Source organism: Sarcophilus harrisii, chromosome 4 (assembly GCF_902635505.1).
Source record: "Sarcophilus harrisii chromosome 4, mSarHar1.11, whole genome shotgun sequence".
Classification (NCBI taxonomy): domain Eukaryota; kingdom Metazoa; phylum Chordata; class Mammalia; order Dasyuromorphia; family Dasyuridae; genus Sarcophilus; species Sarcophilus harrisii.
This window is the reverse complement of record NC_045429.1, coordinates 260,033,779-260,048,366: the sequence shown is the minus strand read 5'-3', so window position 1 is coordinate 260,048,366 and position 14,588 is coordinate 260,033,779. Positions and strand designations below refer to the sequence as shown.

General features: G+C 40.4%; 1 protein-coding gene across 1 annotated transcript in view; it reads left to right on the top strand.

The window, feature by feature from the left end:
* The first annotated feature begins 2,790 nt into the window (after window positions 1-2,790).
* Window positions 2,791-14,588, top strand: part of TFAP2D (transcription factor AP-2 delta) — a 77,682-nt gene continuing 65,884 nt past the window's right edge. The window contains exons 1-2 of the mRNA XM_031964733.1: window positions 2,791-3,296; window positions 6,637-6,697. Of these exons, the coding sequence (XP_031820593.1) occupies window positions 2,832-3,296; window positions 6,637-6,697 (526 nt within the window). The 5' untranslated portion in view covers window positions 2,791-2,831. The remainder of the gene's footprint in view (window positions 3,297-6,636; window positions 6,698-14,588) is intronic.

Here is a 14,588-nt window from a genome sequence, read left to right as displayed (position 1 = left end):
TAGCCTGCATGAACAGATACCAATAAACCCTCCCCAACCTGGACCTTTAAAAAAAAAAAAAGCCACATGCCTGCTTGCCTGCGGCTTATTATTAAGACACCTTCACAGCTTAAACACTTAAAAGCAAACCAAATTAAATGGCAATTAAGAGAGTGCTAAACCCTTTCCTATCTACCAGATTAGAATTTGGAGATAGCCAGCTCTTATCAGTTAAACTAGGGCGGAGAGGCAGAGAGAACTGGTTCCCAGTATATAGTTTGGATAGATTTCCCCTATGATGATCTCTTTCCCCACCCCCCACCCCCCAGGGGTACTAGATAACTAAGTAGAAGAGAAGTTAGGGGGAAGAGAAACCGAGTTTTGAACGAACTTGAGTTCCGGTGTTGTTTGAAAACAGATAAATCCATCTAGAAGATGGATGTGGACGTGTATCCTCTCCTCCTTGCCCCCTCTTTGAAAAATGTAACTTCCAGAAGCTTAAAGGTTATTTTGGTTAATGATGTTCACACACCGAGTGTCAGCGTTAAATGGTCTCCACGAACCCCCCAATTCAGCGATATTTTTTTTAAAAAGGCAAAAAAAAAAAAAAAAGAGAACACAAAAGAAAGGAAGAAAATGGGTTGGGTGGGGAGTGGAAGATAACGTTTTACCTAAATTCAAGCTCTTGTCATATGTCTCTATTCTGCTTGTATTAAATATATATAGATAGATCTCACCGGTTACACTATTTCTTTATGATGAGAACTTGGGACTGTCCATCAGGGCTATTTATTTTAAAAGCTGCTTCAAAGTGTAAGCCACTGTACTACGTTGCCTTTCAAAAGGGGGGAAACCACCCAAATTCGATGTAAATAAGGAAATACCAACATTGTCTCCACTTAGGCAGAGCCAGCCACCCCAAAGTGTGTAATATTGGTTTGGGTGCAGGTTGGAAAAGGGAGCTTTCTAGCTCCCATGGAGTATAACCAATCGGAACGAACACTTACCTATGTAAAAGGACGCTTTAATTAATATATATATATATATATATATATATATATATATATACATATATACTTCTGTCTCTAATATTCGCGTCTCTGGGCTAGATCTGTTATCTTCACAATAAAATGTGTGCAAATTCTCTTCGCAGAGATGAGTCCCCACCATAGACTGTATAGAAAAGCATGATAAAGGTTGGAAAAAATGGATAAAAATGTTGAAAGAACCTACAGTTCCTTATTAGGCGAAGATACAATATTTATTCCTTGTCTCCTGGGATAAATCTCTTCTGCCTATTGTCCTCCCAGTACTCAGTGCTGATGCTTAATTTTCAAAACTTCTATATTACCAAGGGACCTACGACATCAGCCAAAGAAATACTCAGCAAGTACAAAATCTGTTCCAGGGAGCTGCTTTTGTGCAGAGGGAAAATTTTGTTCCTACAGGTTTTTAAGTGGGTACAAGGCAAGGAGATATCTGATCCGGGCAAAGCCATTACAATTTAGAACTCTATCTATAGATCATGTTTTTCCTTTAAAAAAATTTGGAAAATACAAGAAGTTTGGATTTTTTTCCTGATTCTTTTTTGGAGGGGGAAATTGCATCGTAAGCTTTCGGAGAAACCCAACATGTCAACTACCTTTCCGGGACTAGTCCACGATGCCGAGGTATTATTACTTTTTTTTTTTTCCCCTCCTTTTGCGCGCGTGTGTGTGGCTGCTGCGGCGGGCGGTGGCAGCGGTGGTGGCAGCTTCCCCTATCTCTAATCTATATTGGACCGTTAAGTTTAATTATAATCTGGCTTTGGGGGGACTTAAAGAAGGAAACGGGAGAAAGTTCGTTATGACATCTGTCGCCAGGAAGGGCAACTCACGGACACGTTAAGAAACAGTTGTCATAATGAGAAGGAAGGGGGAAAAATAATCCTAATAATAAAAGAACGAGGAGGAGGGGTGGAGGAGAACGAGATAGAGATAACGGATAGCCAGAAAGGCAAAGTAAAAAAGACTGGGAAGGGGGGAGGGGGCGGTAGGTGGACAAGGGGTGGGAAGAACGATCCCCTTTGGAATGGGTTTTTCAAGTAGGGGAAGACAGAAACGAGGGGACTGGTTTTCTCCTCCACGGCCCCCCCCCACACACACACACACACATAGAAAAAAAAAAGAAGAAGGCTTAGAAAGTTAAGCATTTTGCATAGTTTTTGTTGTTGTTGTTGTTGTTTTGGGGTTTTTTTCTATTTTTTTTTTTTAGGGTATATACATAAACGGTGATTTTTTGAGAACCACTAGCCAAATGGCCTTAGGGGTCTGTAAAGGCTTTTGTCTTTGAGTCTGGGCAGGAAAGGTGATCTGCTGGCTAGATCAAATCGTTTAGGGCTGGTCAACCTCGCTTGCGGAGGCCATAAAATGAACTAGTTCCAGAAGCCCGACTTTGCGGCACTCAAGACAGAGCGCATTTAGAAGGGGCTGTGCGCGTGTGTCACCCGCACCTATATAGGGTGGTATGTCTCTGTGTGTATGTGTGTGTGTGTATGTGTGTGTCTGCGGTGTGTGTGTGTGTGTGTGTGTTTCCCTTTCAACTGAGGACGTGGCCGCCCACCCTCAGTTCTCCAGCTTTCATGGGTTCGGTGGCACAGTCGCCTTGCCCTGGCTCTCCTCCTAATCGTTGGCTAGATGGCTATATAGATATCTCTCTAGCTCCATAATTACATCTAGATTTAGATGGATGGAGAGCGGGGCTAAGGGAGAGTTGCGCTTTGGTTGAAAATGACAAACCTCAAGTTTTTTTGCTCTCCTTTTTCCCCCTCTTCCTTCCAGATACGTCACGACGGATCAAACAGCTACCGTTTGATGCAGCTCGGGTGTCTGGAGTCCGTAGCCAATTCCACTGTCGCCTATTCCTCCTCCTCTCCTCTAACTTACTCCACCACTGGCACTGAGTTTGCTTCCCCGTACTTCTCCACTAACCACCAGTACACCCCGCTCCATCACCAGTCCTTTCACTACGAGTTCCAGCACAGTCACCCGGCTGTGAACCCCGACGCCTACTCTCTGAATTCGCTCCACCACTCGCAACAGTACTATCAGCAGATCCACCACGGGGAGCCCACCGATTTTATTAATCTGCACAATGCTCGGGCGCTCAAGTCCTCTTGCTTGGACGAGCAGAGGAGAGAGCTGGGCTGCCTCGATGCTTACCGCCGCCACGACCTGTCTCTTATGAGCCATGGATCCCAGTATGGGATGCATCCAGATCAAAGACTCCTGCCAGGACCCAGCCTGGGGCTGGCCGCCTCGGGAGCAGATGATTTGCAGGTAAATACGCATGCAGCGGATTTTCTTTCCCCTCCCCCCTTACTCCCACCCTCTCCCTACTTCCCCTCCCCAACTCCCATTGATGCCTCTTCAATAACTCTCTCTGTCTCTCTGTCTCTGTCTCTGTCTCTGTCTCTGTTTCTCTCTCTCTCTCTCTCTCTCTCTCTCTCTCTCTCTCTCTCTCTCTCTCTCTCACACACACACACACACACACACACACACACACAAACCAACTTGTGGAAACTTTTAGACAAACAGTTCTCAAAGAAGTAAGCCCTTCCAGTCCTCTTCGTTGGAACAAGACATCTCACCTGAATTTGTGCCCAATTAACACTGGGTGCCCCTTCAGTTTAAATAGGACTTATTTGTGAACCTACATTTACTCCGAAGCAGGGGCAGGTTGGATTAAAAGGTTCCACCCCCCTTCCTCCAACAATCCCTGAAGTAAAACTAAAATTAATCGGCAGCCATCCAAGCCCCAATATCTTTCATTTCGTGTGTGTAACTGTGTGTCTTACTCTAGTCTCTGGAAGCCTTGAGATTTATTTGGAGACACAAATACTCTGAAAATATAGGCCAGAAAAGGGTATATACTGTGACTTTCACCTCTATTGAAACTTTGGTCAAACATTCTAAATTGCTCTGAAAACTCAAATTTCACAAAGTATACTATAAGACACAGGACTTATTTTTAATGTTACATAAGCCTTTCACAAGTTTGTACAGCTATAACCATTCTTTCTATTCCATCACCGGGGGAAAGGACTGTCTTGCTGGACTAGATACGAATAATTGGTTTTATTTTGTTCTAGACAGATGTCAGTTTCAATATATATATAATTAAGACAATATTTTGATGGGTATCATAGTATCATAATACTGGATTATTCTTCCCTTCTTTCTTTTATTCACACTCATATGACATATGATATTTTATATACACTTGAACGCATATCATCTATCTATATATATTTATACATAATTCATGAATACATTAAAATATTCAACAGCAAGAAACCTACAATTTCAACATCTTTTAATGATTGTAACTGTTCTTTCTCTTTTTAAACAACTGATTTTTTTCTTTCATCCTCACAAAGCTCTCCAAGGTTTCCATATCCACTCTGTGGGCTCAAAGATTGTAAGAGCAGAATTTTGGAGACGTAGGAGATCCCTTGTTACGCACTGAAAAGCTTTTCCCCTCATTTACCTCCGAGCAAGGGAATATTTTAAAATTAAAGAAAAAGCCCTTGCTGTCATAACAAAAGAATGTTAGCCCTAGGATCAGCACGAAGGAGAAAAGATTTGGCTTCATAAACATTGACTTTCTACATTTAAATTCACTAAATAATTTTATACGCTCAGGGCGTTTTTTACATTTTCCACAAGGATCCCCTTATGTCTCAGGGAGGAAAAAAAATCTGCCATTCAATGCTTAGCTCAACTAAAACCTATTTACTTCTTTTTATAACCACGTCTGCTGCTGATTTTTTTGTATCTGTACAAATTTTTTTTCTGTGAGAGGCACAAAGCCTGGCATTTTTCAAAAGAGGGGATTAGAACATTTGCAAGCACCAGACAAAGAGCGAATCCTGTGCAAAAGGACACCGTAGTTTATCCAATTTTCGACTTAGTGCCATTCAACTGGTCATTTATGCAATGTCATCCGACCAAACAACATGTTTTACTGGGGGGAAGGGAAGGAGGGGGGGAAAGTTTGTAAAGCTGAGGGTTCCAGATTCATTTCTTCTAAGAAAATAAACATCTTAAAAGGTTCTGTTGGAGAGAGTCTATACCATATTACCTTGCACGTTTCATATACTTCGGCATGTACTCTCCCCCCCACACACACACACACCTTTTTTTTTTTTTTTTTTTTTTTTTTTTTTAATATCCTTAATCTTCCTTTACTCATTTCTACTCCAACTGGGGCAAACACAGAGATACTAAAGGAAGCATAACCTATATTTCCCTGTTCCCATGGAAGCACGTTTGTGCAATCTGTCTCTTTCCTTCCACCCTCTTGGACTTTGTTGACAGAATGGAAAGAGAGAGAGAAAAAGAGTCATAGCTAGTTTTAAAAAGAGAAAGGGAAGGGGGGGGGGAGACCCAGTCTCTTTTTAATTCTTCCTTTTTAAAACGTTCATCAGCATATGCCTCATTTCAAATGCAACAAATGTAAATATACTTTTCCCTGAACAGAATTTTAAGTGAAAGTCCAATAGTTTGGAGGGCGGTTTAAGTCTGCCTAACAGATGCAAACAGTCTTGGGGCTTCAGTTCCATCTTTGAGTCCCCTAAAAAGATTTGCTATGGCCAACAAAGGAAACTGTCACACCTTTTCCCATCACCGCTTTAATTTATGCTCAGTCTCCAAGTTTTTTTTTTCATATTGATTTGATAATCACTTTAAGGCAGAACATTTAAAATAAGAAAGAGCCCAGCAGTGGGTTGAAAAGGGGGTCTTACAGGCTTGCTTCAATATGGTGAAAATGGGAAGGCAAAGAGGGAGCCAGGACTGTAAAGGTTGTTTTGTAAAGTGGGTTTTTATTATGCACCGACTCTCTCCGCATTTACTTAACTCTTCACGGGCTGTTGGGTAGGTTAACACCCTTCAAGGTCTCTTTCATGTCCAATACCTCGTTTGTTTGTAAAGGAAAATGAGCTTTTAACACATTTCCATTGAGCAAAAGTTTTTATTTTATTCTGAACCTAAAATGAGGGGGGGAGAACCCCTTTCCTCATTCCCAACGCAAAAGGTTTCTCAATCAGGAAGGGATCCCAGACAAATGGGCAGCTCTGGAGCATGTGTCTGTGCCTTCTTCCAGAGATACACTTCTGTTGCTTCTAAAGGCTTTCCTGCCTCTGGGGCGACAGAACCAATATGTTCTGAATGATCTGCATGTGATATTTTCCTTTGAGCTCCCCAATATGGGTGTGCATTATTAGGGCTGGAATTGCCTGTATCATTTGTTGAATACAGTAGGTGCTTAACATACAAGTTATTAGTAGGTGTTGTGTACATGATGTATGCATAGCTAGGGAATTCAAATAAAAACGTCCTCAGTGTTGAGATAAAAGGAGGTATTGCTCTTACAAGCCTTAGCATAAATAGAATCATGAAATGCATTCCTTGAGTTTTAAAGAATTGTCAGGTCATTTTCCTTCCTTTTAAAACATGTTTGCTGACATCGGTGATTTTGCTACTCTTTTGCTTCTACTGCTAAATGTTCTCTCCTCCTCTAGGAGGGAGGAGAATGGTGATTGGTGAGGGCTGACAAACCAGTATCTATTTGTGTCTGTATTTGATTTATTTTTCTTTTCTTTTCTTTATTTTTAAGGGATCAGTGGATGCCCAGTGCGGGCTTGTTCTCAATGGCCAAGGTGGGGTGATAAGAAGAGGTAAGGATAAGTCACTCTTTCATGATTTCCAGTTATTTTAGGTGGCTCTTTTATATCAGATTAAATTATTTATTTATTTTTTTTTAAAAAGAATTCCACTTTGTTTCTGATGTTTCTGAAATTAGAAGCCTCATCACCCCCAGAGGAATTAACACTTTAAAAATCTCCTATGTATTACTTTTAAATTTTGTATTTTACTCAATCAACAAAAATTCTACTTCTCTCCCTCCCACTTCAACACTCCTTCCCAATTTGAGAAAGAAAATAAAACAAAACTCCGCTAACTAATATGTATAATCAAATAAAACAAATTCCACATTGGCTTTGTCTAAAAGAAGTATGTCTCATTCTGTACTTAATCCTTCACCTCCTTGTCAGGAGGTGCATACGCTCCCATAAATTTCAGCTGCTCTCCCTCTCTGAAATTAACAGACAAAATACAATCTGCAGAAGTAACATTAAGACTGAGACTGGAAAGGGAGGGTAGAAAAACCAATCATGATGTCCTAATAGTTTGCCAATAACGCATGTCACAATGACTAGAATCGAAGTTCAAGGCGAAAAAACTTCTCACACCCTCCGCCCCTCTGAAATACCACCTCCCCAAGCAGAATTTCGGGTTTCATTTACTCCCAAATGTGCCAGCCACCGCCTGTAAGATTTCAAGCAATGGTGTTAAGTTGAAGCTTTGAGGGCTTGTATAAAAGGTGTCCAGGAAAACTGCAGGGGAGGGTAATAAAACGCCAATATTGTAGCCATCCCTATTTTCCTAAATGTTCTGAATATTTCTTTCTTTAAGGGGGGGAGAAAGAAAGGAGGGGGTGGTGTTAACTGTACCGGATAAAGCTTTCTTGTTCCCATCTGTTAACAAAAACATCTGAATCCAGAGTTACTCAGTTCAAAAAGGAATGGGGTGATGGAAGGGGAGAGAAAAGGAGGGGTAGGGTTGAATGTGCCCTTCATACATTATTATGAGTTCATATCTCTGCATCACAACAAAGGAAAGCCATACAAACCTGGGTTTTCTTGAGACCCTTAGGATTTGATAGTCAAAGATCATAGCTGACTATACTAGTGGTCTGAGCTTATTCTTCCAATGATCTGAATAACCCAAGCCACAGACCAGGGAAAGGGGACCAGCTGTTATCCAACTTCATAAGAATTAATAAGACATAGTCTATTCACCAAGACTAATTCCGCTTCGTGTTGCAGCTCTCTTTAGTAAACCGAATCGTTATTATGTGCTGGCTATGCCAAAGACTAAGTCATTTTTCCAACTGCCATTAAATGTACTTAACTCACTTACTAACCCTTTAATGCTCATTGAAAGACTGAATACTTTTATTGTGAAAGGGAAATGAATTGGTGGAAATGAGTGGGGCCTTCACTGTTTGAACTACAGACAACATAACTGAATAGGTTAACGCCAAGGATGAAGTTTGGAACTTCAGACAGGCCTGCTCATTGTTCCCAAGGATACTTTCTTTTTAAAAACATGTCGTGGTCACTAAGCAAAAGATGTGAGGATGAGAGATGGAAGAAACTGTAGGTCAACATTTAAACACAAATTTGTTAACTAGGCAAACTCCTTTATAGATTTAGTAGTGCATAAAACCTGGAATAGGCCTGCAGATAATGACAATTTAAAGGAAAAAGCATTAGGATTTACAAACAGGTAACGTGTTAGGAATGAAACCAACATAGACTAGATCATTAAAAGTAAAGGAGTCAATTCAGAGACCCAACCATATTTTTAAGGGTGCAGATGGTGCTGAAGGACAGCGCCACTAATTAGACGCTTGTACTCTGTTCTTGGAGGACATTTTGTCTTTGCTAGTATATTTAAGTTTTCTTCTCTACTCTTTTTCCCCCTAAAAATCATTTTTAAATGCTTTAAATGGAATTGTAATTAAAGAGATTATCTCCTGTAGTAGTTAGGAAAAGTTACTGGAAAGAAAAAGTGAGTGAAGAAAAATTAGAAAAGTTACTGGAAAGGGTGAGGAGAAAGGACGTGAGAAAGGTCTGTGATTAATTTGGATTCCATAAGTTTTGATATATGGGATCCAGGATCGTCTTCCTGCTAGAGAATTTCGTTCTTGGAGTAGAAAATCTGAGCGCTGGCTCTTAAAGTTTTATGTAAAGAAAATTGTTTTCATGGGTGCGTAATTGTTTCTCTCCTGTTTGAATATGGTACTATTAATTACACCTGGTAAAGGTTGTCGAGCCTGAAATTATGAACCCTGATTTGAAACACTTCAGTCATTAACAAAAAGAGAAGAAGAATATACTTTGGGATTATTACACTAAGATTGATCTCCCAGTTGAGAGAGGATTCCGAGTTTTCTCTTGAAGAGTTTATTCCATTTCTGAAGCGCTGGTAAACCCGTTCTGATTATTGCCATAATAGATTTTAGCCAGGGTGTGTGCGTGCTGGCATATGTATTTTCCTTTATAGCAATTAAAATTTTCGAGGATTTAAAGATTGCCCCCCCCAAAAAAAATGCAGCTCAAAAATAACAAGCTTTTCGTGCCTCATTCAAATAGTTTTTATCTTAGAGCTGGTGCTTTATGAGTCCTTGCTTTAAGTCTAACAGAGAGAAGAAATTATATTTCTTGTTTTCTGGATTTAAAAAGCAGCCTTTTCCTCCTGTCACTGAGGCTCTACAAGAGAGCCCCATGTCAAACAGTAGGTTAACGTGTTTTGTTTTGTTTTTTCTTCTCATAGATCAGGTGACAGATGCTAACTAAAAGTGGGGTAGATACTTTACGATTTGGGTTACAGTTCATATTTAAACTCCTCTTCTTTCATCACATACTTTCGTGTTACTTTTCACATGTAATTTAAGGGTGACATGAATTCGGGATGCGTAAAAAGGCGCTACTTTTTCTTGATTCGTCCTCGTCGCCCATTAAGTCCTCCGAAATCATCTGAAACTCTTCTTTTCTAAGTTAAAGGAATAATAATTTTTTTAAAGCTAGATTTCTTTACAAAGGACGCCAAAATATCTATCATTTGTCTCTCGGAGCCTAATCATGCATCTATTGTTTCTGTAAAATCTAAGTGCCATTTCTGAGCTCACCAGATTCAGCAGTTGTATTTAGTTTTTCATTCCCTTCCCATCTGTCTCTGCTTTCTTCCGTTTGTGTTTATCTCTGTGTCCATCTCTAAATGTCTTTTTTTTTTTAACATGTCTGTGTCTGTCGGTCTTTGTCTCTGTAATTGTGTCAGTGTTTTTGTCTCTCTCTGCCTGAGTCTTTTTCTAATCTGCCTCTGTCTCTTTCTGTCTCTGTTCTCTATCCCTGCCTCTCTTTATCTGTCTATCTCTATCTCTACGTTCCTCTTCTTCTGCCTGTCTCTGTCTCTCTGTCTTTCTCTGTCTCTGTCTATGTTTAGGTCTGTCTATCTCTATCTCCCCCCCCCCCCTTTCTCTATTCCCCAAGAAAAAGAATGACATTTCAGGGTCTAGCTGATAGACGGGGCAATTAGTTTGTGTTTGCCTTTAATGAGGGTCGGAAAGTAAAAGAATGTACAAGAAGACAGAGGCAGTAGTGAAGTAATTACTATCTAGATAAAATATTTGCCACCGAATCTAATGCAGCTATCCCTGTGCTATCACTTTCAGTTAATGGTGTGCAAGATTTCGCCCGGAGCTCCGCCATTCTAACCATCACAACCAATAATCTTTACTTTACTCGGGCGCTCTCGTATCGATAGCTTCTCTAGCCTCGGGCGTCTGCTTTGATATGTTAATATTTCTGAGTACCAAACTCTGCAGAGATCATATTAATGTTGTACATACAGAGTGGGGCTTTGCCTTAGTTGAATATTCAGATTCCCAGTTTCAAAAGACAGCTCTTGAAGAAATGAAGCTCCTATTTACAGGAGTCGTCTGTGTTTTTAATCATAAAAAAAAAAAAAAATTTGAATCTTTTTTCTCCTAGAATCTTCTCGCTTTCTCCCTTTCTTTTCTTTGTTAAAAAAAAATCTCACCTTTCATCCCCCAGTAGACGCATTTAATAATAAAAGAACTATAATAATCCTAACAATAACTGTAGTGATCATGATGGGTTCTTTCATTTGAATAGTAAGTAAGGTAAGGGAGCCTCCTCATTTGAGGAGTTTCTGGCTGAAATGGAGGTACTTGGAGAAATGTAGTCTTACCTATAGATATTTGAATTTTTAAAGGCAAATACGATGACATTTGGTCCATGTATCTCTTTATAAAACTCAGCTGGCAAAATTGAGAGGGGGGGGGAGGGAAAAGGTGGGGGAAGAGCTCTTGTTTCACTTTGTGATCCTTGTGCCTTCCTGCCCCAGGCTAATTTCAGAAGCTTAAATACCGCTATAGCCTCTGGGCCACGAAGAGAGAGGGCCCAGACTACCGGCAATATCTCTTTCTCGATTGCCCTTGGCAACATAAAATACAAACTACTTTGAATCAAAACATTTTTGGGGAATTAATATGATCTGAACTCTGCACGTTTTAAGGCTCTTGAGTTTGTCAAATCGCTTAAAGGTGACTGACATGCCAAGGCTGAGGCGTTAATACTCTGGTACAAACATTGTCAGATCTTATTTAATTAAAAAAAAAAAAATGCTTTCTTAAAAGCAGTTCAACTTCAGTCGCCAAAAGTCTGCCAATAACGTCGTGGCCCAGGCCGCTAGCCTCCTTGACTTTTTTTTTTTTTTTTTTTTTTTTTTTTTAGCGCGTTGACTAGTGGAGCTAGAGAGGATGGGCTTAGGGGGCGGTCCATAGTTTTCCACTTTCTAAACCCTCTCTAATTCTGCTCTTGGAAAACTCTGGTGTATGCAACTCCAGGCTGGACGAAAGTGGAAATGAGGATGGGGAAAGAGGTGAGGTTTTAATGTACACTGCAACAGGGGATGGGGAGGGGAGTGAAAAAAAGAAAAGAGGAAGAAACTTTTCCTTCTTTTGTATCCTTAGAAATCTGTCAAACTTCGGGGAAAAAAAAAAAAACCCAACCCAAAACATCTTTACATTAAATTCCCAGTCACCTTACAAAATAAAGGACGTAACATAATGGAAGACAATTGTATCTAGATTAGAAATCCATAGGGATGGTTGCTCTTTTCTAAGGCGCCTAATATACGTGATCCAAGGGCTCCAATATGCTTTGTTTTCTACTCTTTATCACAGGTTAAATAAACTCATTGTATGATCTGGGGCCATTCACTTCTTTCAGGAGACCGGTTTTCACACTTGTCATTTAAGTAGGTTGTTTTAGATAGTCTTTAAATTCCTCTCCCGCTTTGGAATCCTATGACTAATTCTTCCCAGGTTCTTCCTTCTCAATTTCCCTGTGCAACAAAAAGATTCACATCCCATAGGTGTGTGTGTAGACCATGAACTTCATGGGTTAAGGTTTGCTGGCACATCCTCTCTCAAACTCTGTTCAGGCCTTAGATCACACCAATGAATGGTAGCATAGACAACATACTCTCCATTCTGGAGTGGCTCTCCTTTCTGGGCTTTCCCCCAAAATGGTGGGGAGATTTCAACAATCTACGGACTCCGCCCGGAAGAGTTCCGTCTCTGTTTCTTTTGTTCTGTCTTTTACCCATCTTCTTTAATGAGGAGAAGCCTATTTACGCGCAAACAAGTCTAGCGCTCTTAATTCCACAATACTTTTGCGCACCAATGTAGCGCAATTCAGATTACTGTCGCTTCTCCAAAGGCCCATTGGAATCCAATTAAATATCCCCCAATTACTTTTTAATTACGATTAATAACTGCTTCAGTTTCAAGGGGAATGGTGGCTCTGTGAGGAGGGGGATAGGCGCGCGCGCGAAGAGGGGGGAGGGTTAGTGGGAGAGGAGGAGAGAGTGCAAAGCTGGAGGGAAAGAGAAACAGGGAAGAAGCTCATTTGGAGATCCAGTTCATAAAGATGAACCTCCTGCAATCCAACTGTATAACAAACAGGGACAGGAAACTCCAGTAATCGCTTACACATTTTTAATGTGTCAGAAAACGAGCTATCACTGGAGATGAAGGGGGGGGGGGGGGGGGGGGGGGGGGGGGGGGGAGGAGAACTAAAATCCCTGCCGTTTGTATTTCTTTCATTTGAATTGTAAACATCTGTTTGGCTGTAAGGCGAACAGAACATTTATTTTGCTCTCAAGATTTTTCTCTAATTATGTCAACACCGACGCCACCGCGGCACAGACTTGGGAGCGGGGCGCTTTTTCTCTGCAAACGCTGAACGGAGACCCAAGCTCACTAGAGCTTCGAAGGAAATATTGATCTTGTCTTGGAAAGGGCAAAGAGCGGGGCTATTTGTTGGGGAGTTTTCCTTAGAGGTAGGGAGAATCGAAACCCGTGTAGCTTAGAAGAAGTTTCAGGAGAGCTGGGTTACCACTTCTGGAAAGGAAGGCAAGCAGTTTCCTGAACCTTAAATGTTGGAGGGAGGGGAGATTTATAGGACAGCATCAGCTTTCCTCTGGGGCCAAAGCTCTAGAAGGTGGGGCTGAGGCTAAGACAGACTGAGAAAGATAGGGCACCACTGTTAGAATTTAACACAGAATGTATTTAGCAATACATTCAGCCCAATTCCAGACCCAATTTACATTCCCACATTCTTCTAAAAGGACAACCTTATCTGTACACCACCACAAATTCCTAGCTGATAGCTCTAGATTTCTAGCTTTTTCCATTTCAAAGGCTCAATCACCGTGGCAGACTCCATCTCCCCTAAAACCTTTTCCAGCCTCCAGGATATTAAGTGGGCTCGCTGGGATCTTAATTCTAGCCTTTGGCTGCATGTTCCCAGTTATTCCCGTAACGCAGGTCTTCCCTCAGCTATTGGAAGGTTGTAGTGTGTGTATTTCAACCGAGCAAGGAGGGCCAAAGATGATAAGACTCGCAGTAACTAGTCAAGGGAAGGAGAAAATGAGACGGTGTGTACGAAACAGGTGGGATTCGCCACAAGTTTTGAACATTTTGTGTTTCCTTAAAGCTATACTTGAGAGTATTTAATGTAATTATTGAGATTATCTATTTGGCAATCGGGCTTAGCCTTACTTACAAAGGACACAGTGAAAAGAAGACTGTACTTGAAACCAGGAGATTTGGATCAGAATCTTAATGTTGACTCCATTTGTGAGACACTAGATATAGCTAGTTCATTATCTGTGCCAGGTTTTGTCATATGAAAAATGAGTTGGTTGAGAGTCTTTTCAATATGAAGTCAGTCCTGCTTAACTTGTTTCCACTTTTCACAAATGGAAATAGTATATTATCTCACAAGATTGCAAGTAAAACAATTTACAAATATTAAAGCCCTGCATAAATGTGAGTAGTTATTATGTTATAATATACTCACATTTACATATCACTTTACGATTCACAATGCTTTCTTTGAAATAAATCCATGACTGTGTAGTAGGTAATGCAAATTTTATTATTTTGGTTTTACAGATGAGGAAACCAAGTCTCCAGGAGTTTAAATGATGTGCTTAGCTAGAAAGCAGCAGGATGAAAAGCAGTTCTAATTACAAATTCAAGTGATCTTTCCCATGGCCTATACTGCTTTACCTCTCTTATGTAGAGTCACTTGGGATAATTGAAATATATCGTCACTCTAAGTTCCCTTCCATTGAAAAATCTATAATCTCCTGTTCCTATCTATGTCTAAGTTCTCTATATCTAAAATTTAACATTGTTGTGCATTAGAGAGTGAAATGAGATTCATTTATGTCTATGTATGGTCTTTTTCAAAGAGACTGTATGTAGCTCTGCCTAGAAAGCTGAACTTAAAGTCAGAAAAATATTGGTTCAGATCCTACTTCTAAAATATTGGCTTATGACTCTGAGCAATTCACTTATTCTTTCATAATTCTAAGACTGTAAATTGCAAAGACTTTTATGCCAAC